The 25,585-nt window shown below is 41.3% G+C and overlaps 2 protein-coding genes across 4 annotated transcripts in view; both read left to right on the top strand.

The window, feature by feature from the left end:
* ago1 (argonaute RISC component 1) overlaps positions 1-21,164 on the top strand; it is a 28,165-nt gene extending 7,001 nt beyond the window's left edge. Inside the window, exons 2-19 of one of the 2 annotated variants that reach the window (XM_058647384.1) lie at positions 1,278-1,464; positions 2,361-2,481; positions 2,875-3,056; positions 3,833-3,969; positions 4,899-5,033; positions 5,294-5,381; positions 5,937-6,084; positions 6,664-6,783; positions 7,909-8,031; positions 8,126-8,259; positions 9,691-9,875; positions 10,013-10,172; positions 10,829-10,919; positions 12,062-12,256; positions 13,408-13,542; positions 13,632-13,733; positions 14,483-14,682; positions 15,400-21,164. In XM_058647384.1, coding sequence (XP_058503367.1) covers positions 1,278-1,464; positions 2,361-2,481; positions 2,875-3,056; positions 3,833-3,969; positions 4,899-5,033; positions 5,294-5,381; positions 5,937-6,084; positions 6,664-6,783; positions 7,909-8,031; positions 8,126-8,259; positions 9,691-9,875; positions 10,013-10,172; positions 10,829-10,919; positions 12,062-12,256; positions 13,408-13,542; positions 13,632-13,733; positions 14,483-14,682; positions 15,400-15,508 — 2,552 coding nt within the window. In that variant the 3' untranslated portion in view covers positions 15,509-21,164. The other variant, XM_058647385.1, reaches the window with a different exon arrangement.
* Positions 21,165-23,464: 2,300 nt separating this feature from the next.
* The window catches only part of ago3a (argonaute RISC catalytic component 3a), a 29,045-nt gene continuing 26,924 nt past the window's right edge, over positions 23,465-25,585 (top strand). For both annotated transcript variants that reach the window (XM_058647118.1, XM_058647117.1), the window contains exon 1: positions 23,465-24,259. In XM_058647118.1, coding sequence (XP_058503101.1) covers positions 24,241-24,259 — 19 coding nt within the window. In that variant the 5' untranslated portion in view covers positions 23,465-24,240. The remainder of the gene's footprint in view (positions 24,260-25,585) is intronic.

Below are 25,585 nucleotides of genomic sequence, written 5' to 3'. Positions count from 1 at the left end.
AAGAGAACGTAACATAAGAACAGAACGTAAGAACAGAACTTAACGTAAGAACAGAACTTAACGTAAGAACAGAACTTAACGTGAGTAAGAACAGAATGTAACATAAGTAAGAACAGAACCTAACATAAGTAAGAACGTAAGAACAGAATGTAACATAAGAACAGAACTTAACGTGAGTAAGAACAGAACGTAACATAAGAAGAGAACATAGGCTTGATAGTTTGTTTTGTGAAAAACTAACAGCCTCTGACCTGAAGACCTCAGGTAAAACAAAATCATGTCCGTCCAAAAATACTGAATCTTACTGGTTTATAGTCAAGGGTGTGATATTGGAATTGGACACAAAGTGGTTTTAAAACTGTCTCTAAACCAAATTAGATATAAACAACACAGACAGACGTGTAGGACTTCACCTGAGGTAGAATTGAATACAGCGAACATGAATACAAGATATTGAAAGTAAATTGGAACTGTATCTAAAACAAACACGTGAATAAACATGTACAAAACATGCACACATTTAAGAAATTATTTTTAAAAAAACGGAGAAAAGTGAAACAAAACAAATTTTAGTCACTCAGTCAATCAGTTTAAGTCCACTCACTCTCACACACCAAAGCCCATAGAGAAAATCAGTGATTATAACATCACACACAGGAGTTGTTGATCCACTGCTGCCTCCATCACTAAGTTATTTTGTCACTTCAGCATTTGAAATTCTGTGTTCAGATTGACCTCAGTGACACAAAGTGACCACATGAGGCAGCAGAGGACCAGCAGCTCCTGTGTCCCCACAGCTGAAATCACTCTATGAGGTGTGGTGTGGGAGAGTGAGTGGTTTACTAACAAAAGACATCGTAGACTTAAACTCAGGCAGATTTTATTAGTTGAGTCTTTGGTGAAGTGTCTAAAGTCCCTGCTGTCGGCCATGTTTTCACTGTGTGAACATAGTTATTACCATTTTGGTGGAAGTTTGTAAATGACATTTTCTTCTGTTCTCTTTTGTCTCCGTCCCCTGTCTGTCCTCATTTGACCTAACCTGCTTCTTTCCTCCATCACCTCTTATCCTCTCTAACACTTTTTCCTCCTGTCCTTCCGTCTCTCTGTCATGTCTTCCTGGACCATGTCTCCACTTCCCTTGTCTCTGATGTTCACCACCTCTGCTTTAACGCGTTCTTTCCCTCGTCACACTCTTTGACCCACTGTCCTCATTTCCTCTGAACCTCCTGGTCAATGTCGTCCCCCTCACCTGTCCCCGCGTCTGTCCGTGTGTCCAGTGCCCATGGGGGTCTTCCCTCCACCGCTGCAGCAGGTGTTCCAAGCCCCGCGCCGGCCAGGAATGGGCACCGTGGGCAAACCCATCAAGCTGCTGGCCAACTACTTTGAGGTGGAGATCCCAAAGATGGACGTGTTCCACTATGAGGTGGACATCAAACCTGACAAGTGCCCGCGGCGAGTCAACAGGTAAAACAACGCCACTGTCGTTGTGGTGTTTCTGCTTTTTTAACCCTTCTGCGACCGTCGTGTCGCCTCACACAGGATTGTTCATGCGTACGTCTCGTTACTGTCACTCATAGACCGTTTGTGATATTTAGAACATTGAAAAACGATGGACTGGAGCCCGACTTTGGCCCTTTGGATAAAGTGCTTAAAATACTGATTGCATTTCTTTCACAAAAATAAGTTATTGGGTAAGTGACAGTGACTAATATAAAAGTAGAGCAGCAGGATGAACATTTACAGTGTGGACTACACTAAGATGATGTGTGATGATGAGTGATCTAACTGACATGACTGAAATAAACATATAAATAAATAAATAAATAAAAAACATTCATTTGTGAGATTATTCATGATTTATTTCGGCCTGGAACCAGAACTTAGTGACGTCTCCTCGTCTAACTCTGTGTTTTTGACCAAATGTAGAAACAGCAGTGGTTTTCCAGAGTTTAACTCAGTTGTGAACAGGAACCTCACTACCTCATCACTAATCCTCTTATTTGTAATGAAACAGAGTTTAACGCTGACGTCAGAAAAACCTTCAGTCCTCGAGAAAAACGCGATCAACTTTGTTGTGCTGCCTCCGACATTCAGAGCTTTTCAGCTCGGCTTTTTCTTCATCTTTCATGTTTGAGACAAAGGATTCAGGAAGGCATGCGAAGGTCAAGACCTTTGACCTTTCCCCCTTTTTCACTTTGACTGCTCATCCCCCCTCACTATAGTGAAGGCCAAGGCACCACACATTGAAAAATGTCCCCCACCATGAGATACTTTTGCACCCAGCAGCTGGATCTGCTCGATCAATAAGTCGATCAGGCCATGGCTTTCATTGACGGTCTATTGTGTTGTTGTGCGTGCAGGGAGGTGGTGGAGTACATGGTGCAACACTTCAAGCCCCAGCTGTTTGGAGACAGGAAGCCGGTGTACGACGGCAAGAAGAACATCTACACGGTGCTAGCGCTGCCCATCGGCAGTGAACGGGTAAGTGTTCGCTGTGAGACGACGTTTGCATTCTGACACATGAAGGATCTGCGTTTAGACGAGTGTTTGGTACGGCGATCAGTGCTCACACCTCAGAACTTCATCACTTCAGCGCTGAGCAGCGCTGGGTGCGTGTGGACATTGTGTCTACGTCGACACGGTCCCGGCATCAGTGATAGAACCTGGTACCCGGCGTTTTCTTCAGTTCCTGCTCTGACGACTACTGCTCTGGCGACGTCAACAGACTGACGGTCACTGATTGGTCAGAGAGTGTCGTCACTGAAGAGTCATGAGCGCGACGTCCGACGCAAGAATCAAAGACAACAATGTCCAACTTTAGATCAGTTAAAAAGACTTCAAAATGTACTTATGACTCGTCGTCTTTGGCTCCAGGTGGATTTTGAGGTGACCATCCCCGGCGAGGGTAAGGACAGAATCTTCAAGGTGTCCATCCGTTGGCTGGCCAAGGTGTCATGGCGCCTGCTGCAGGAGACTCTGGTCAGTGGCCGCCTGCAGGTTCCCCTCGACTCAGTCCAAGCTCTGGATGTGGCCATGCGTCACTTGGCCTCTATGAGGTAAACCTGCGTCACAATATAACCTTTAGTTAGAGTATCAGTGTCTTAATCCGTGAAAGAAAAACTGATTTTAACCACTTAACAAAAATCTCACCTCATCAAATCTATGTCAGTTGAAGTGTTCACGTCTTTATCTCACTGTTAGACTCAAGTTTGTAAACCACTCACTCTCCCACACCAAAGTCCACAGAGAAAATCAGTGATTTTAACATCACAGCACACAGGAGTTGTTGATCCACTGCTGCCTCAAATTCGTCATTTAAAATCCTTCAGATTTACTTGACACAAAGTGACCACACGAGGCAGCAGAGGACTAGCAGCTCCTGGTTCCCCGCAGCTAAAATCACTGATTTTCTCTATGGGGTTTGGTGTGGGAGAGTGAGTGGTTTACAAACTTCAGTTTCCTGTTGGAAAAGTCTGTCTAACAGTGAGATAAAGACGTGAACATGTTCTTAAAGACATCGTAAATGTTAAAGTGAGCCTCTTGTCTCACAGCTGGCAGCCATGTTTTCCACAGAGAGTGGGATGTCTGTTCCCAGCACTGCAAACGCTGAAGTCAGCACTGACTCAGTCAGTGTTTAGTAAAACCATACTTGAGAAAAATCTGAACTATCCCTTTTATATTCCGCCGTTCCTGAGTCTCATACTGCAGGTTTTCTTTCTTCTTTTTTTTTTGATTACTAAGAGATGACTTCCTCTAAACCATGAGACATGAGCTTTACTGGAGATGAAGTCATTCTGCACCTTCATCACTTTCATCTCCTCCTCCTCCTCAGGTACACTCCAGTGGGTCGTTCGTTTTTCTCCCCACCTGAAGGATACTACCACCCGCTGGGTGGAGGCAGGGAGGTGTGGTTTGGCTTCCATCAGTCTGTGCGTCCTGCCATGTGGAAGATGATGCTCAACATTGACGGTGAGTCACTGAATAAGAAGCTCAGCAGCCAGGTCTCAGTGGGGGGGAACAAACGCAGGGAAATGACAAAAACCAAGTCATTTTTAAGGGTGACTCAGCACTTTCTCGTCTTCATTCATTCATTCATTCATTCATTCTTTATCTTCAAAAGATAAAGTTCACTCTGACACTGTTTTTCCTCCTCATAGTTCCATATCTACTTTTCAAAATTTACTTGGTTCTAAAATCTACTAATTGTTCCAAAATCTACTTAAAGTTTTAAAATTTACTTAGTTCCAAAATCTACTTAGTTCTAAAATCTACTTATAGTTCCAAAATCTACTTAGTTCTAAAATCTACTTATAGTTCCAAAATCTACTTAGTTCTAAAATCTACTTATAGTTCCAAAATCTACTTAGTTTCAAAATCTATTTAGTTCTAAAATCTACTTAAAGTTTCAAAATTTACTTAGTTCTTAAATCTACTTAAAGTTTCAAAATCTATAGTTCAGAGTCAAACAGGGGATTTTTCATGTTTAATAATTGCAAAATTGGACTAAACGGCAGGTTAACTTTCTCTCTCTTGTCTGCGTTTGATTTCTCGTGTATTTTAAGTAAAAAAATACACAACATAAATACATAAAGTTTTACTGACTCTGCTCCAGCAGCGTTTAATATTATTATGTTTCTGTGAAGCAAAAATGTGTAAATGAACATGAAGAATTTCTAGTTAGCGTATAAGGATCTCACTTTGGTTTGGAAATGTTATTTCCATTTTTTTTAAATATACTTCTACACAAAAGAAGAACAAATAAAAAATATCCATAAACAAGAAATAAAACATAAAATAAGTCTAAAGAGAGTGTGAAATATTTGTTGTTCCACCTCCTTGTGAATGCATTTTTAAAAGTTTCAAAAGGAAACCTGTTGCTGCTCTCTGTCTCCCTCTAGTGTCGGCCACGGCCTTCTACAAAGCCCAGCCTGTGATCGAGTTCATGTGTGAAGTTCTGGACATTCGTAACATCGACGAGCAGCCCAAGACCCTGACCGACTCTCAGAGAGTCCGCTTCACCAAAGAGATCAAAGGTATCAAACGCTGCTCCTTGCAGTCCTGGAAAGGTTTTGAAAATTGCCCTGAGTAGACATGAGTCATTGAAAGTGCTTGAATTTTTATGCAGGAAAGAAGTGAAGTTGATATTAAGGTCAATTTCTCCCGCCGCCAATGTGATTTTCAGGGTTCCCAAAGATCATTGAAATCCTTGAAAGTTTGTGAATTTGATATGTGAATATTCTTCATGTCTGTGATGTTGAGTTGCTTCTTCTGTTACCTGCTGGCGTGTGGTCAGGTCTGAAAGTGGAGGTGACGCACTGTGGACAAATGAAGAGGAAGTATCGCGTTTGTAACGTCACCCGTCGTCCTGCCAGTCACCAGACGTGAGTCCACGAGAAGTCATGATATGACCCTTCGATCCTAAAAATTGAGTTTGAGTTTAAATGATTTTTGTTTTATGGAGCAAAGAAAGGAGAAAATATTCACATTTAAGAAGCTGAAAAATGACAGAAAGTAGAAAATATTCACATTTAAGAAGCAGAAAAATCACAAAGTGGTTTTAATGATTAAAATAAAACCTTAAACTGCATAAACGATCATCAAAGCAGTGGCTGATGAAATGTTCAGCCTTATGTACATGACGTGTGTCAAACAGAAACAAATGCTGTTGCTAATATTCTGCACCTTTCTCATTGTTTTGCACTTGGGTCAAAAATGACATAGAGAAACAGTAGTTCCAGTAGTTTGTTCTTTTATGCACTAAAAGCTTTGTTAACGACAGGTTTGACCAAAATCATTTTATTTCAGAATAGAAAACATTGTGTACATATGTCTGTACTGGTTTTAAAATGTGTCATCACGTGTCGACGTCTGGTCCGGTTACATTCCTCGTTCAGAAACTGTGTCTGAGCCCAGTTTGTCTCTGCCTATCCTGACAGGTTTCCCCTGCAGCTGGAAAGCGGTCAGACAGTAGAATGTACAGTGGCTCAGTATTTCAAGCAGAAGTACAACCTGCAGCTCAAGTATCCACACCTGCCCTGTCTGCAGGTGGGACAGGAGCAGAAACACACCTACCTGCCACTGGAGGTAAGCAATACTTACACTCACACTCTTTAACGACATGTAGTCAACTGTTGAAGACATGGTTACGGTGTTTTTCGAGTCGTAGTTGTATAAGCTAACTGAGCAGAGAGCGCCTCCTGCTGCTGGGAACCAGCTTTAGACACTGAAATGACCCGAAGATCAACAACAGACTTAATAAAATATACATCTGCGATGTCTTCAGAACATGTTCACGTCTTTATCTCACTGTTAGACAGACTTTTCCAACAGGAAACTGAAGTTTGTAAACCACTCACTCTCCCACACCAAACCTCATAGAGAAACTTCAGTTTCCTGTTGGAAAAGTCTGTCTAACAGTGAGATAAAGACGTGAACATGTTCTGAAGACATCATTGACTTACACTGTCTCCAGAGAACACGGTTACAGTCATCACTGACCATGTGTTTTTACTTTACATTAAGTGTTAAAATGTAATCCTTTATACTCCTGTGTTTCGAAAAGAAAAGTCATGAAAGTAGTTTGGAGGTTGATACGGTGCGTTATTTAAAACTAAATTTACACATTGTTTTACTTTATATTTGCCTTTTCTTGCTTTTTTGCAGGTGTGTAACATTGTAGCAGGACAGCGATGCATCAAGAAGCTGACGGATAATCAGACGTCCACCATGATCAAAGCCACAGCTCGTTCTGCACCGGACAGGCAGGAGGAGATCAGCAGGCTGGTGAGTGGACGAGGTCACACAACCACACATCACCACAACACTGAGGCTACATCACCACAACACTGAGGCTACATCACCACAACACTGAGGCTACATCACCACAACACTGAGGATACATCACCACAACACTGAGGCTACATCTCACCACAACACTGAGGCTACATCACCACAACACTGAGGCTACATCTCACCACAACACTGAGGCTACATCACCACAACACTGAGGCTACATCATCACAACACTGAGGCTACATCTCACCACAACACTGAGGATACATCTCACCACAACACTGAGGATACATCACCACAACACTGAGGCTACATCACCAGAACACTGAGGCTACATCACCAGAACACTGAGGATACATCTCACCACAACACTGAGGCTACATCACCACAACACTAAGGATACATCACCACAACACTGAGGCTACATCACCACAACACTGAGGCTACATCTCACCACAACACTGAGGATACATCACCACAACACTGAGGCTACATCTCACCACAACACTGAGGCTACATCACCACAACACTGAGGATACATCACCACAACACTCTGAGGATACATCACCACAACACTGAGGCTACATCACCACAACACTGAGGATACATCACCACAACACTCTGAGGATACATCACCACAACACTGAGGATACATCACCACAACACTGAGGCTACATCACCATAACACTGAGGATACATCTCACCACAACACTGAGGCTACATCACCACAACACTGAGGATACATCACCACAACACTGAGGCTACATCACCTTACAACTGAGGCTACATCTCACCACACAACACTGAGGATACATCACCACAACACTGAGGCTACATCACCTCACAACTGAGGCTACATCTCACCACACAACACTGAGGATACATCACCACAACACTGAGGCTACATCACCACAACACTGAGGCTACATCACCTCACAACTGAGGCTACATCACCACACAACACTGAGGATACATCTCACCACAACACTGAGGCTACATCACCATAACACTGTTTCCAAATGAAAACCACCTGCGTCCACACAGAGCGTTTGACAAAGTGATTTTTCAGATGTGAATCATAAAGACGGTGAGATTCTTAAGTCTGACTCTCCATAGATGAAGAACGCTAACTTTAACCTGGACCCGTACATTCAAGAGTTTGGGATCAAGGTGAAAGACGAAATGGCTGAAGTGACGGGCAGAGTCCTCCCTGCTCCCATCCTGCAGTACGGAGGACGGGTAAAAAACTATTCTATTGAAAAATCATTTAAAAAAATAGATTTACAAGTGTGTTCTCTGTCCACATAATCTGTGTGTTTAACCTTTCTGACAGAATCGTGCCATAGCTACTCCCAACCAGGGAGTGTGGGACATGAGGGGGAAGCAGTTTTATAACGGCATCGAGATCAAAGTGTGGGCCATCGCCTGCTTCGCTCCACAGAAACAGTGCAGAGAGGAGGTGCTCAAGTAAGAACCAGTGACACCAAGCCGTGGCATTATCGCTTTACCTGCAGCAGTGTTTGAAGCCACTGCTAATGTAGCTGTCTCACACCACAACAACAGTAGTTCTAGTAGTTGGCGCCCTCTACTGGGCTCCTGTGCATGTCAGCTTAAGTCTGGGGCATCTTTAAGAACGTGCTCACGTCTTTATTTCACGGTAAGACAGACTTTTCCAACAGTTTCAGTTCAGTGTTTTCTGTTTCCTGTTGGAAACTGAACAGAAAACACACCAAACCCCATAGAGAAAATCAGTGATTTTAGCTCACAGGGACACAGGAGCTGCTGGTCTACTGCTGCCTCGTGTGGTCACTTTGTGTCACTGAGGTAAATCTGAAAGAAGCGAGAAAGAAATGCCAAATTGACAAAATAAGACATTTGAATCAGTGGATCAATAACTCCAGTGTGCTGTGATGTTAAAATCACTGATTTTCTCTATGGTGTTTGGTGTGGGAGAGTGAGTGTAGAGGTGGGTAGAGTAGCCAAAAAGATACTCAAGTAGAAGTACTGTTACTTTTTTTTTATTAATAAACTTTTTTATTTAAAGAAACATTTTTTTTATACATGTTGCTCTTAAGTTTGTATACATGCCATTAGTCAAGAAAGGAAAAATTCACATCATTACAAAAACACCCACATTCTCTCCTATCACAGTACTCCTATACCAGTTCTGGACTGGCAGGGAACTTAAGAATCTAAAAATAAGAAGTGGTACTGATGACTAAAAATATAAAAATAGTATAAATAAAATGGGTAAATATACCACAGTAAATAAAATAGACAATAACTGCTGTAAAATAAGAACATTTGTCTGCTCCATATTTAAGTACTGTTACTTTAAGATAATAATTACTCAAGTAGAAGTAAAAGTATCTTGCAATAAAACTACTCCTAAAATTACAGTTTATCCAAAAAGTTAGTAAATGTAGTTAGTAGGAGTAAATGTAGCACGTTACTACCCACCTCTGAGTGAGTGGTTTACAAACCTCAGTTTCCTGTTGGAAAAGTCCGTCTAACAGCGAGATAAAGACGTGAACATGTTGTGAAGATATCGTGGATCATCATAGTGACTTTAAGTTCATGAAAAGTGCTATATAAATGTATTATTATTATATTTAATATTCCCCATGTACACAGTGTTCCGAGTCTCTAATCCATTCAGAGTGAAGCATCTTCCCAAGCAAAAACGCAATAAACAATCTTTGCTATATTTTTTTATGTTCTAAACATCTTTTCAGAAACTTCTTTGTCCAAAAAAGTACATTTTCTTCAAGAAAATGAGTTCTGTCTGATTGTCCAACACAACAGAAGCTCTGATTCTCTGAAGAACAAACGTCAACAATTACAGAATTAAAACAGAGTTTTAGTTTTAGCTAAAAGGAAACGTTGCTCTCCTCTCAGGAACTTCACTGACCAGCTGCGTAAGATCTCCAAGGACGCTGGGATGCCAATCCAGGGTCAGCCTTGCTTCTGTAAATACGCCCAGGGAGCGGACAGCGTGGAGCCCATGTTCAGACACCTGAAGAACACCTACTCTGGTCTTCAGCTCATCATCGTCATCCTGCCTGGGAAAACTCCCGTCTATGGTGAGCGACTGTATGTCATGATGAAACACTGATGTCACTATATACTGACAATTTATTCAGTAATGAACATAAAACGTGTCTAAAATGGTCGTAAAGCATCTACAAAAGACTCACGATTTAAAAACTTACCTCTGCAGCGGAGGTGAAGCGTGTGGGCGACACTCTCCTTGGCATGGCCACCCAGTGTGTTCAGGTGAAGAACGTGGTGAAGACGTCGCCTCAGACTCTGTCCAACCTCTGCCTCAAGATCAACGTGAAGCTGGGAGGCATCAACAACATCCTGGTGCCTCATCAACGGTCAGTGACTGCACTGCAAACATGTAGAGAAGAACAGCAGCAGCAACAACAGCAGCAGCAGCAGCAGCAGCAGCAGTGGGGGTTTAGTTACGTGTAAACTGGCGGGAATTCAAGTTTTATCGTGTGGTTTATATCTTGAGAACATGTTCACGTCTGTATCTCACTGTTACACAGACTTTTCCAACAGGAAACTGAAGTTTGTAAACCACTCACTCTCCCACACCAAAGCCCATAGAGAAAATCAGTGATTTTAACATCACACACACAGGAGTTGCTGATCCTCTGCTGCTTCCATCACTAAGTTCAAATGTGATATTTTGTGACTGGCTTTTAAAATCCTTAGTTTAGATTTACTTCAGTGACACAGAGTGACCACACGAGGCAGCAGTAGACCAGCAGCTCCTGTGTCCCTGTGAGCTAAAATCACTGATTTTCTCTGTGGGCTTTGGTGTGTTTTCTGTTCAGTTTCCAACAGAAAACACTGAACTGAAACTGTTGGAAAAGTCTGTGTAACAGTGAAATAAAGACATGAACATGTTGATAAAGATATCGTAGAGTTCATTATCATCAGCCTGTGGTGATTGTGTTTTTAAAATAAATGAATGAATGAATTATAAAATGAATGAAATAACATGTTGTTGTACGTGGTCTCTCAGGTCAGCAGTGTTTCAGCAGCCCGTCATCTTCCTGGGAGCAGACGTCACTCATCCTCCTGCTGGAGACGGAAAGAAACCCTCCATTACTGCTGTAAGTCTCACATATTCTCACTCAGCTCTCAGCCCACTTCTCTGCATTTTTCCAAATCAGGCTTTTGGCATAGATAACCTCAGAAGAGGAGGTTCACTTACTCATTTAAAATAACAATAATAATAATAATAATAATAATAATAATATAAAAGACAAACCTGTTCCATTTGTTGTTCATGAAATCAGTGATGAAAACACATGATTACAGAGTCAAAACAAACGTCTGCAGCTGAGCACGTCAGAGAACATTCAGTGACCTCATCACTGACTCCGCCCTCGTCTGCCTCTGACCTCAGCAGCCCCGCTCTGATTGGCTGAGTGCTGTTGCCTAGCAATTATGACAAACACTGGAGTTGCAGAGAGAGGAGCAACACAGAGAGAGAGAGAGAGAGAGAGAGGAGTGAGAGAGGGAGCGGAGTGAGCGAGAGAGAGGGAATGCAGACTCACCACTGAGGAGCGGTCCACTTCATACTTTCCACTCCCTGCCTGTAGGGGGTGCTAACATCCCAAAATAATACAGATTAAAAAACATAATATAGGGCAAGTATTTCTGGCCAAAATAAAAATGTGTCATAATATTATTGAAAAGGTATAAAGTCTGTTTTAGAGTTGAGTTTTACTGTTTTTCTTAAATGAAAGTGGGCGGGGCCTTCCGTCTGGCCGCAAAAATAAATTAAGAAACAAACAAACTAATGTTTCTGATGTCACCAGGAGATGTTTAAATATGTTATTAACGTTTATGAAAATTATTAAACATGTTGTTAACCTTTTACTATTTGTATTCATTTCTTTCATTTTAAAGTAAAAATAAGATTTTTTGTCACTAACATGTAAAATAAACTTTGTTTTTTAAAAAGTAAACTTGTTTTAAAGTCACACCAATATGTTGCTAACATTCTAAAGGATCATAAGCAGCAGTTATTTCAGTTTTGGATAAAAAAAAAAGTCCTTTTAATTAAGTATTTATTCTTTTTACTGTTTTTGGTCTGTAGTTTTATTTATATATTGTTTGTTATTCTGCTGTTCTACTGTTTTTACTTTTTTTTTTTTTCTACTGTGGGAAACATGCTTTTGAAAAGTGCTACAAATAAGTCATTATTATTCTGTGTGTGTGTGTGTATGTGTGTGTGTGTGTGTGTCAGGTGGTAGGCAGTATGGACGCTCACCCCAGCAGATACTGTGCCACGGTGCGAGTGCAGAGGCCGCGGCAGGAGATCATTGAAGATTTGTCGTACATGGTGCGTGAGCTGTTGATTCAGTTCTACAAGTCGACTCGCTTCAAACCCACCAGGATCATTTTCTACAGAGATGGTGTTCCTGAGGGACAACTGCCACAGGTAACACGCCAGAACCAGCCTAAGCCTCATGAAATCTATGTCAGCACACGTTCATGTCTTTATCTCACTGTTAGACAGACATTTTCCAACAGGAAACTGAAGTTTGTAAATCACTCACTCTCCCACACCAAACCCCAAAGAGAAAATCAGTGATTTAGCTTGCGGGAACACAGGAGCTGCTGGTCTACTGCTGCCTCGTGTGGTCACTTTGTGTCACTGATGTCAATCTGAACACAGAATTTTAAATGCTGAAGTGACAAAATCATATGTTTGAACTTAGTGATGGAGGCAGCAGTGGATCGACAACTCCTGTGTGTGTGATGTTAAAATCACTGATTTTCTCTATGAGGTTTGGTGTGGAAGAGTGAGTGGTTTACAAATTCAGTTTTATATATACAAAAAAAGAATTTTGACTGCTTAACCAAAACACTATCAAATAAAGTCTACATCAGTTTAAAGGTGACATCGAATGCTTGTATCACACATATATGTTAGTTATTGAGGTCTACTTACATATATATATATAACTTGTTTTCATGGTCAAAAACCACCAAGTTGCTGCAAACGATCAAAATATCTCCCCCCTGACGCTCTCGTCAGCCGCGCTGTTTCAGACCAAAATCACACCCCCAGAACATAGACTGTGTTGTGATTGGCCAGCCAACGAGAGCTTTCCCACTGTCCTGTGATTGGCCAGGTACCTGGAAGTGACGTAATTAGCACGTCAGCTCTCAGATACGCAGCTCCCCCTGTGGCACGATGGATGCTCTGCATCTCGGCAGCTACAACGAGAGTAGTTCTTCTTCTTCTGCGGTTGAATGTACGCAACCGGATGTGCCCGGACTAGTGCCCGCACCAGGAGGAGCTACGGTGGTGAGAGGAGTGGTGAGGTTTCCTGATGACATCATCAGCAAACGGAAGTGCCTTTCCGCTTCGCAGAGCCCAGGAAAACAAAAAAGCCCTATTTTCTCAGCAGCGGCTGAACTGTTCGTTCTGAAAATGTAGGGTTTCATAAACGAGGTAATGACGCAGATACACACACACAACAGCAGCGTTAATTGGAGCTTCCGGTCTATGTCGCCTTTAAGTCTATGTTATGATGGTGTTAGTTAATAGATAATGATATTGAACATGTCGTTGTTTTTGTGTAGATTCTTCATTACGAGCTGTTGGCGATCAGAGACGCCTGCATCAAATTGGAGAAAGATTATCAGCCCGGCATCACCTACATCGTGGTGCAGAAACGTCACCACACTCGCCTCTTCTGTGCCGACAAGTCTGAACGAGTGAGATAGTTTTCATTCTTCACCTTCACTTGTTTCTTTAAAATAAACCTGTTTCGTAATCCTCATCCTCATCTCTTTGTTTTTGACAGATTGGGAAGAGTGGGAATATTCCTGCAGGAACCACAGTGGACACCAGCATCACTCATCCCTTTGAGTTTGACTTCTACCTGTGCAGTCATGCGGGCATACAGGTAAGACACCTGCGGCATTCTGGGTAACTGAGGTTTTAAACAGTCTGTTTGCACCTGGAGAAAAAAAATGCTCTGTTTTCTTAAAAATAAACAAGAACATTTCTCACATGTGAACATTTTTTATAAAATAAAATAAATTCTCAGTTTTAATTTTATATACAATGTAGTTTATATAATAAACCATTAATTAATCTAATCTTTAGTTAACTTCTTCTATATTACTTTTATATGAAATAATTTTTGCCGTTTTCCTGAATTAACAAAAAATGTTAAAACAGATCAAATCAGTTTATTCTTAAATATATTTGATCTTTTTGTTTTAATAAATAATATATAATAAATAACGATATGCTTCTGAAGTGAGTCAACGTTTTTCATGCAGTATAAACTTCTGCTTAGTTTTCCTGAATTGACCCAAAAGATTTGCCTATTTTTTTATTCAGTTTTTAATACTTTTACATTTTTTTTCATAAAAAAAAATTATGTTTTTCTCAATCAAGATAATTTTTTTTATGTGAAACCAAATTTGCTTAGTTTTTCTTGGTTATTTTTTTCACACAAAATATATTTTTGAATTAAAAATGAATGATTATCTTGACTGTCGTATCTATAGTTTGATAGTGTTTGTAAAAATGTATTGTAAGTCGCTTTGGATAAAAGCGTCTGCTAAATGACATGTAATGTAACATGTAATGTAAAAAGTGTCGTGAACAGGTTTGCTTGCGTGTGCTTCCCTCTCTGGCCTGTAGGGGACCAGCCGACCGTCTCACTACTACGTCCTCTGGGACGACAATCGCTTCACGGCGGACGAGCTGCAGATCCTCACGTACCAGCTGTGCCACACGTATGTGCGATGTACACGCTCAGTGTCCATCCCCGCTCCCGCCTACTACGCTCGTCTCGTGGCCTTCCGCGCTCGCTACCACCTGGTGGACAAAGAACACGACAGGTGGGTGTGGCTTCATCGGGACCGTGCAGTTTCTCACTATTTAACCCCTTTTTTTTTTTTTTTATCCTCAGTTTTTACGTTAAAATGTCGAAATGGTCGAAAAAATGACCTGATCCTCGCCCACTTTGGAGCATCACAGTGTCGTCATACTTTAACGTAGAGACGTGGTTGAAACGTTTACCGGCTCACAAGACTTGAGACGTTTTTCACTTAAATGAAAGTACTGATTTTAAAACTGTCATATCTCTGTCAATTCACAGCCGTTTGTCACAGATGTAAATGTGGGAGCTGCTGAAAGCCTCCTAACACTCACACACCAAACATTCACTGTCTGTCATCAACTGTTCTAGAAAAACACAGCTTTAAAACATGTTGATTTCTCGGTTTTCACCAGTTTGACAATTAGAAACAGGTGTTTGGAAGGAGGAGGGGGAGGGGCTTGTTTTTACCAATTTTCTGTCTAATAGAAAAGAATCCTATTACTATATACTGTGTATATATATGTTTTAGGACTGTCAGTTTTTCCAAAAACTAAGTTGTAATGACCCGTAATTCATTCAATTATTTAAAACTGACAAACTGAATTCAACATTTCCTCCTCGAGCGATCGCAGAAATGCTCCGATACAAACTGACGAGTGTGATGGAAGCTCCGCCCCCTGACCTTGTAGTGTGTGTGTGTGTGTGTCTTCTCTCCCTGTTGTCGTGGTCTCTGCAGCGGCGAGGGCAGCCACGTGTCCGGTCAGAGTAACGGTCGGGACCCGCAGGCGCTGGCCAAAGCCGTTCAGATCCACCATGACACCCTGAGGACCATGTACTTCGCCTGAGCTCCACCCACCACCGTCACTCTACCATCAAACCCCGCCCTCCACCCTCATGAGTGGGCGGACGACCTCCACCCACTCCTCCACCACCACCACCTCATCCCCATCCCTTATTCCTGACGACTGCCCACTAAACCTGCTCCACAGAGCTGCCACTCAAACATGTGCCCCTCTTCCCTGTGAACCACAGGCAGACTCTGCAGCCTCATGCACTCAAAGGTTATGAATATTATTATTATTGTTGTTGTTGTTGTTCTCATTACTTTACCAGGACTGTTGCTCTTTTTATGTTGAATTTTTTTTTAAATGTGGGTATTATTATTATTATTATTATTATGTAACTGTATCGTACACTATCGTCACACGATGTGTGTAAATACACAATACGGATAAGAGGAAGACAAAAAAAAAGGCAGGAAGGAAACTTTTACCTGCCGCGTCAAAGCTGCCTCTTCATCCATCGCAACGCAGGATTACCAGTGTTCCAAAACCCTTAAAGGGACAGTTCAGGATCTGTGGTTGTAGGAGATGCCAACACACAGTCGGTGCAGAACTATGGATGAAATCTACATTTATGACATCTACGTTTACCTCTTCATCTCACTGTTAGACAGGAAAGTGAAGTCTGTAAACCACTCACTCTCCCACACCAAACCCCATAGAGAAAATCAGTGATTTTAACGTCACACACACAGGGGTTGTTGATCCACTGCTGCCTCCATCACTAAGTTCAAATGTCTTATTAAGTAAAATTCGACGTTTGAAAGTCTTCATTCAGATTTTCCTCAGTGACACAAAGTGACCACACGAGGCAGCAGTAGACCAGCAGCTCCTGTGTACCCGCCAGCTAAAATCACTGATTTTCTCTATGGGCTTTGGTGTGGGAGAGTGAGTGGTTTACAAACTTCAGTTTCCTGTTGGAAAAGTCTGTCTAACAGTGAGATAAAGACACGAACGTGTTCTTAAGTAACCGCCTGTCGGCACCTCGTACGACCGCACTTCAAAAACAAAGCAGAAGAAAAAACCCTGAACTGACCCTTTAACAGGCGGAATCCTCCGGAGGCGTGGTTCCGAACTCGCACACTTACACGTATCATTTTAAACGTAGCCGTGAACTATGTTCATGTTTTTTTAATAATGTTATTATTTTTTTAAAAACAGCCTTGACGAGTCTGAGGTTTGGTACATTAGCACTTAGCGTTAGCATGTAGGTGCCGCCAGTCCTGCACATACTACATTTGTTGATTTTATTTTTTTTATTATTTCTCGTAGTACACGTGAGGCGAGCCCTCTGCTCTTTTACATGAGCAGAGACGGGTGAGTGTAGCGCGCCACCGCGCTGTTAGCAAGTCCCTGACAGAATTAGCCCGTAGCCACAAGCTTAGCATAATGATAGAGGGACCATTAGCATTAGAGTGTGTCGATTATACTTGCACCCCATGCACCTAAACCAGCATTATTAGCCAGCCAAAAGTGATGCCAACCACCGTTAGCCGGGCACTTAACCAGGAAGATAATCTTTCATCTCTGTACGCATCGAACAACGACGAGGCACTTTTTCTTTTTCTCTTTTTTTAACAAACTGTTTTTGTTTTTAAAACTTGTCTCTCCTGACGTTTGACGACGTCAACATGTTCACACTCACAGCCTTCCAAACAAAGATGTAACCATGGCGACGGGCGAGGTCAGCACTACCGTAAAGCTGCAGTCGACGTCGGGGTCACTCGGAAAAATAGTTTGTTAAACTATAAATTTGGTTTACAGCTGTTAGGAAAGTGGAGATTCATAACATTATCGTAATAATTAAACTTAAATGTCACAAAAACACACTGAAAATTACATTTTCAGCAGAAATGGGCGGGGCTTTCCGTTACCATTTTCAGAAAACGTGCATAACTACATTTGTTTGTATTTGTGCACATTTTCAGAAACAAATATATTTTTGCTGCTTTTCTTATAAATATGTCACAATTATCCCGATTTACGATACAATTGTAAAAATCTGCCGTAAACTCTTACGATCTTTAAAACGCATAAAAATGATTTACCCTAAATTTTGGTAAATTATTTTAGCATCACGCATATGATTGTTTTTTTGTGGAAAACAAGAATCATGAATAAGATTCTTTTTAAGTCCTGGAATGACTTGAAAGATGCTGGCTCCCCTTGTGGTTGTGGTACTTCAAAATAAATCACCAAGACTGTATGTTGGTGAGTTGAGCACTGATCATCCAGACAACAAAAATTTCACTTATTGTGAGTTTCTTTTATCATGATGTCACGTTTTAGTCAAACAAAAACGAAGAAAGCGTGCTTTGTCATGATTTTTGAAAACATGGCGGATGAATTCGGAGCAGATTTTAAGTCTCTTCTGATTCATCGGGGATATAATGTAGCTGTAGTAGAACAGCCACTAGGAGGCGCCCCCTCTGTCTCTAAACTGCTCTGTGATTGGTCAAAGCTTCACCTGATGCTAAGTTTGGATGTTAATGGAACTCAGAGCAGGTTACAACCCAATTATTGATCAGCAATTACGGAAAAAAGATCCTGCGCACTGCAGCTTTAAACGTCGACCTCGCTTTGATCGTTCGACACATTCCAACACACACACACACACACACTGTGCAGCTATTCTTCTGAGGACTCTGCATTGACTTCAATTCATGTGGACAGACTAAACTAAGCCTTATCACTAACCTTAACCCTAACCAGTTCATGACTACCCCTAACCTTCCTAACTTAACCAGACTTCCAAACTTTAACCAGTTCGTTAGAAATGAGGTTCTGCCTCAGTAGGACCAGGTTTTGGGCTTCATGAGGATGACTGGTCCTGACAAAGTCAGTGTTTATGACAGAAAACACACACACACACACACTCTGATCCCCTCATTTGATCACATGTCTCCATCTCCATCAACTTCATCATCTGTCCTCGCCGTCTTGATTGTCACGTTGAACCTGTAGCCCCGCCCCCTGCCCCAGTCCTCAGCTGTGTTGCCGAACCCCTCTGGTGCTCTGTGTGCGTGGGCGACACACGTTTGGGATTGTTCCAATGGACAGGGTGGGCAGCTATTAAAGGGACAGTTCAGGAGGTTTTTTAAAGTGTGCTTGTATGAGGTGTTGACACATTATTGTTATTGTTGTTTGAGCTGTGTGCGCCCCCTGCTGCTGAGAACCCGCCAAGACACACAGGCTCATTCTGAGTGAGAACATGGCTGCCAGTTAACAAAAGACCCGTGTGTCTTAAAATTTACGTCAGTTTAAGTCTACGATATCTTTAAGAACACGTTCACGTCTTTATCTCACTGTGAGACAGACTTTTCCAACAGGAAACTGAAGTTTGTAAACCACTCACTCTCCCACTCACTGATGTTAAAATCACTGATTTTCTCTCTGGACTTTGGTGTGGGAGAGTGAGTGGTTTACAAACTTCAGTTTCCTGTTGGAAAAGTCTTGTCTAACAGTGAGATAAAGATGTGAACATGTACTTATTTCCCTTTTGCTAAAATGTTTTTTCTCTGAGAAATGAGCCTCCAGGCTGGGTCTCAGCAGCAGGGGGCGCTCACAGCTCAGTCAGCACTGACTATACTTGACCATACTTTAAAAAAACAAAAAACAAAAAAAAACCTGAACTATCCCTTTTACATCTTGTCACTTTCTGGATAAATGGTAAAAAAAAAGAAAAAGAAATGCATGTAATTATTCTTGTACTGGATTTTCTTCTGAGCCACCTTAACATTTTCTTAGAGGTAGGAGCCGCGCGCTCACCACTGCCTGTCAGTCGTTTTGCCTCGATTGTGTGACGGTTATTAAGACTGCTTTATTTTATCTTTTATTTTGTTGTTGTTATGATGAATATTGTGACAGTGTCAGTGTTTCCTCGAGGGCACTGTGGAGACGTCTCAAAATTCCAGCTCAGGCCACGTCCACACAGCTCTGCGATCAGAAAAGTCTTCCGCCTCCGCACGTCCACACCTGAGGACACCTGAGGACAGCGGTGTCATGTGAACGCTCAGGTGTAAACAGGAAGCAGATTCTCCTCTACAGCTTCGTTTTCCCGAAATGATGAGAAGTCGGGGTAAAAGTCGTATTTTTCAGGACGGGTCTGTCTGCAGAGTGAAGGACGTAACTTAAAGTGTGGAAGCCCCGCCCCATTTTGCAGTTTGCATAACCGTCAATCAAATCACGTGAGATACTTTTTTTTTATTCGCAATTTGAAATTCTGCGGATTCCGGCCACTTGTAGCTCCGCCCCCATATTGCAGTTTGCATTACTGTCAACCAAATCCTGTGATACTGCTCTTTTTTAAAAGAAAATTATTTTTTTTGCAGTCTTCACGCGTGATTCTGTGTGATTTCTCCCCCGGCCTATAGTTTCACCCACCTCTAGCCCCACCCCCTTTCCTGCAGTTCATGTAACCGTCAACTATATCACATGATACTGCTTGTTTTTTTATTATTTTATTTTGTCGACTTCTTGTCAGTTCTGCAAAATTTTGCCAGAGTGACGTCCCGCCCCCTGCTTATAGTCCCGCCCACTTGTAGCCCCACCTCCTCTTTCAAGTTGTGTCAACAATAAACATATCCAGCGGTGCCAAAAAAAATGTATTTGTCCCCGCCCCATGCCTATAGTCCAGCCTACTTGTAGTCCCGCCCCTTCTCTTGTCGTCTGCAGATGGAAACTATTGTAGATTGGAGATGAAACTTAAAGTAAAGACGCTGTCATAATAACACGAGCAGTTAAACCTGCTGAAAACATCACAAATCGTAAAAAGCGTAAAAAACGGTAGGAAAGTGAAATGTTGGTTTGCGTTAGTGCCAAAAATGAAGCAGACAAAGAAGAAATTAGCATTTTGTTCGTCTGTTGCTGAAAAAACATGTTTTTTTTCTACGTCAAGAAAAAGCAGAAAACTGCGTGATGGTTCCTCTCGTCCAGACTAAAGTGCAGCCTTCGAGTTTTCAAATCCAGAGCAGAATTCACATGTTTGTTTGTTTGTTAAATGAAAACGCAGCTGTGTGGACGTCGCCTCAGTCGTCCTTTAAGCGCCTCAAATCACGTTCGATGGTTCCGAGCCTCTTTGAGACGAAAGGGATGAAAAAAGATTGTTTGGTTTTAGATCATGTTTATGAGCTGAAATCATGAAAATGGCCTTTTTGTTTCACTGTTTTAATGATGATCCGTCGTCGTGTCCGAGGTGATTATTTGTATATATAAATATAAAAATATGAACCTGTTGTGTATGTGGACTCACCGGTTGCCGGGCCTTTCACAGTTGGTAGCCAGTGTTTCTGACCCTCAAAAAAAACAAAGAAGAAGAAGTAAGTGATCAGTGTTTCCCAGCAGAACCACTGAACCCAGATGCAGTTCTTCACTCACTGAAGCCACAAAGCACCTTGTTAAAGGGGGCGGGGGCGGAGACAAAATATCCGCCGCCCCACCCCCAGACATGCATCACGTGGACAGAGGAGAGTCCACGTTTCCACGCAGCCTCACTGTCTGACGAAGCAATACTGAAGCCACTGATCAACAACTGTCGTTGTCACAGCACTTCCCAGTAGATTTGAATGAAAGGAACGTGGGAGCGTATTATTTTGGCTCTGTATGTGATAGTGCGGGGAGGGTTATTTTTTAAAGAAAATAAAATTGTTTTTTATTAAAACCTGTTTGTGTTTTCTTTGTCAGGGGCCAGATGGTTATTTTTTAGCCACTTAACAAAAGACACACCTCATCAAATCTATGTCAGTTTAAGTCTATGATGTCTTTAAGAACATGTTTTTATCTCACTGAAGTTTGTAAACCACTCACTCTCCCACACCAAACCCCATAGAGAAAATAAGTGATTTTAGCTCAAGGGGACACAGGGGCTGCTGGTCTACTGCTGCCTCGTGTGGTCACTTTGTGTCACTGAAGTAAATCTGAGGTAAGCCGAATTGACCAAATAAGACATTTGAACTTAGTGATGGAGGCAGCAGTGGATCAACAACTCCTCTGTGTGTGATGTTAAAATCACTGATTTTCTCTATGAGGTTTGATTTAGTCAAATATCAAGATTTTTTTTTGCCCTCCCACACCAAACTCCATTTAGTTAATATGTATATATACACACATGCATACATATATACGTATGTATATATATATATATATATATATATATAGATGTGTATATATGTATATATATGTGTGTGTGTGTGTGCATATTGAAAAGTTGAAAAGGCAAAAAAAGAGATTATTTTTCGTGTTTTCTCTGTAATTTTGTTCAGTACTGTGGTGACAGTTGTCTTCCGTAACCTAGCAACGCTTCACACAGACACGAGTTAAGTCCACACACACGCACACACTCATAAAAAAATAATCATGACGTCAGCAACAGCAAAAGAGTTTCACAATAAATCGAAACGTTTTCACTAAACTTTAACATTTAAAAATAGATCCAGGTGCTTTCATGTGTGTGTATGTGTGCGCGTGTGTGCGCGCGCGCGTTCACATGCTTTTAAATCAAGTCACATATCAACGTCAGTTTACGTCTGGACGAGGGCGGGATTAATTGCTGTGACGTCTGATGACAGGGAGCCCACCTTCTTCCTGACGGCGCTGAAGTTCGCTTCACGTTTGCAGCTTCCGAGTCAGGAATTAAGGGGAGACTTAAGGGGAAACAGACTCGCCGAATGTTGTTTAAGGGGTTTACCTTTATTTAACTTTTGGTTTTTTTAATACATCCAGAGACTGTATAACAAAAACCACTTAACTTAGAATTGATTTTAAAAAACCAAAAAACATTCCACTACTTTTTACACACTCATTTAGACCACATGGAACCAGGAGTTGCTCAAAAACTATTCTAAGATTGTGGACCAGAGGTGGGGCTGTATTGCTCTATATTGTCACATTCATATTGTTAAAACATGATTTCAGTGATGACAATAAGGCCTCAGTGTGGTCCTCTGCAAACAAACATGGACATTATATCAGTCATGACACCATGTGACCATAGAACTTGGAATTAAAAAGTTAAATGAGTTAACGTGACACAAAACCAACGATCCTACACTAAACTAAACTAGACTAAACTAGATTAAACTAGACTAAACTATATTAAACTAGACTAAACTATATTAAACTAGACTAAACTAGATTAAACTAGACAAGTGTAAAATAAAAAAGAATTTGTGGAATTGTGATGTTTATGCAGGAATAATCAGACTATGAATCACATTATACACAAATCATTTAGTAAAAGTACACAAATTATGAAGTAAAAGTACACACATTTTAAGAAAAAGTACACAAATTATGAAGTAAAAGTACACACATTTTAAGTAAAAGTACATACAATTTAAGGCAAGGCAGCTTTATTTATATTGCACATTTCATATGCAAAGGCAACTCAATGTGCTTTACATAAAACAAACATTTAACAGTGAGAATTGGAAACAAATAATATAAAAACATGCAATTTCAGAAATAAAAATAAAACAATTGATTAAAAATAGTTTAGAAATAAAAATAAAAACAAAGTATAGAAAAAAAGAGAAATTAAATATAAGGTTGCAGCATAACATTATTAAGTAAAAGTACACAAATTATTAAGTAAAAGTATACGAATGAATTAGTAAAAGTAGTGGAGTGAAAGTAAAAGTTGCTAGAAATATAAATAAAAAAGTGACGTACAGATATGTGAGTTTTGTACTTAAGTACAGTAACATAGTATTTGTACTTTGTTAGATTAAAACACTGTAGAACAGTAGAATAAATAAATAAATAAATAAATAAATAAATAAATAAATGAATAAATAAATAAGGGTTTATCTGGACGCCTCCACCACCTACGTGTGAGTCTGTTTCCCCTTAAATTTCTCCTCAACTCCTGGGTCGGAAGCAGCTACGAACGTGAAGCGAACTTCTGGGGTGTGTGTGTATATGTGTGTGTGCTGTCAGAAGCTAACTTCACCATATTTAGCTTGTGGCTGGAGCTCGGACTCCGTTCATCTGTCACCGGACTGAAAACCCGGTTCTGCTCGGCGGACGCGGTTTGTCAGCTTTATTTACCGGCTCACCGGGACACGGACACCCGCACAGACGCCGTCGGTGAGACTCGGTGCCGCGTCAGCTGCTGTTTTTTTCATTATTTTTGTTTAATTTAATGACATTTTTTTCAACGCGGTAAAAAAAAAAAAAAAAAAAAGTCGCCGTCGTCCGTCTGAAACTGTGCGAGCTAACGGCTAAAGCTAAGCGCTGTGGCTGCTTCGACGCTATACGGAGAGCAGACGCGGGTTGTTGACTGACGCGTTCGGTGTCCGGTGCTCGGTGTTGAGTCATGTGTCCGGACTTGTTTGGACTCGGTGACCTGGCTGTGATGGTTTCCTGACACATCGTCTCCGCTGCTAACACCTACTTTTCCTCCAGCGGGGCTAGTTAGCAAACAGCGAGCTAACTCGGCTAACTAGCTGCTTCCGACTGACACTCGGCGTCAGCAGCGGTTTTTTCTCTCTTTTTCCTTCGTGGCATTGAAATCCGGTTGGACACGTTGGCCGTGTGGTGATTAACGGCGGAACGAACCAGGCCCGGGGGTCTGTTACCCCCGCTCTTTCGCCCACTGTTCGGGGGGAGGAAGTTACCCGACAGCCGGCTCCTGCAGAGGCGGTACTCCGCCGCAGGAGAGCCCGCACTGAAGCGAGGGAGAGTCGGAAGGTTTGACAGCTGTGATCCGGGACGTGAACCGGGCAGAGACCTCATGAATGGAAATCGGAACTACAGGTAAGTGCAGGTCCGCTCTTAGACATGTTGGTTCCCCTGGCAACATTGGGCTAAGGTGCCCCCCCCCCCCCACTGCAAACTCAAATGTATTTTCTGATCTTTGATAAAGTTAAACTTTATTAACCTAACTTTTAAGTATCTTCCTAAATTGTTATCAGTCCATTAGAGGTGGCACCTTTTAATCAGGGATGCACATGCCATGGTTCTCAAACTGTAGTCCCTGCTTTCTCTGGTGGTACTTGGAGGAAAATCAAAAATACTGTCCTACTGCATGTAATATACCAAGGGTATGTGATCGCAGAGGAGCTGAGGAATTTTGACCACAGTGTGTAGAAAAAACAACATAATTAGGGGGCAATGGTACACTAAAGTCACGGTTCAGTACGTACCTCGGTTTTGAAGTCACGGTTCAGTACAGGTATGGTTCATAGTTGAGGGGGAAAATGAAAAAAACTGCTTGTTTGTCAGAACGAACATAAGTTTAATAAGTAAACAATTAAACACAACACACAGTTTTAGCTGTCAGTATGAAACGTACAAATAGAATGTGTAACAAATATAAAAAAATACTCCTCCAATTCTCCAATAAATAAAATATGTCTTAAATAAAAGTGCAATTGCAGAATTAACTTAAATTACAGCTTATGTCTTTTCAGTATAAAAAAAGAAAATACTGCTGCAAACAACAAGGTTCTCAAATGAATAAAATAATTTTCTAATAAAAGTTCTGCAATGCAAAACAAGCCTGTACATTCGCCATATTAACGCTATGGACACCAAATTTATGGACCGCAGTCCACCTCTGTAACCACTCAGACGTGCCTGTACCATGACTGGTCGGTATGAATACGTGTAATGTTACACACCTAAACATAATCGTTTAATTTGTCGAGTTTTTTGGTCCAGAAAATGTAGAAAAATGTTAAGCATGTTAATAATATAATGAAAATATATAATAATGTGTTAGAAACGATGAAGCTGCTGCCCCCTTGACTTCAATGCTAGCACCCTTCTTTAACATATATACATATATGTGTGTGTGTGTGTGTATATGTGTGTGTGTGTATGTGTACTGTATACATATTTTTGAGCAATGAATGAATCTTATATCTACATAAATGTTAATTTTGACTACAGTAGAGACTAAATTATCTGTGCAGTTGGATGCAGGGAAAAACCTGTAAACCAGTAATCACCTCAAGGACTCCCGATATATCGGCATATTGTATATCAGCAAAAAGTACAATATTGTTCATCTAGTTGTCGTAAGAAGTTGGAATTCCCTTGTTCCGAGTTGGAAGTTTCAACAGCAATGTCCCATCAGTG

Source organism: Solea solea, chromosome 13, assembly GCF_958295425.1.
Source record: "Solea solea chromosome 13, fSolSol10.1, whole genome shotgun sequence".
NCBI classification, from domain to species: Eukaryota; Metazoa; Chordata; class Actinopteri; order Pleuronectiformes; family Soleidae; genus Solea; species Solea solea.
The sequence above is the reverse complement of the archived record's forward strand: the minus strand, read 5'-3'. Positions and strand labels throughout refer to the sequence as shown.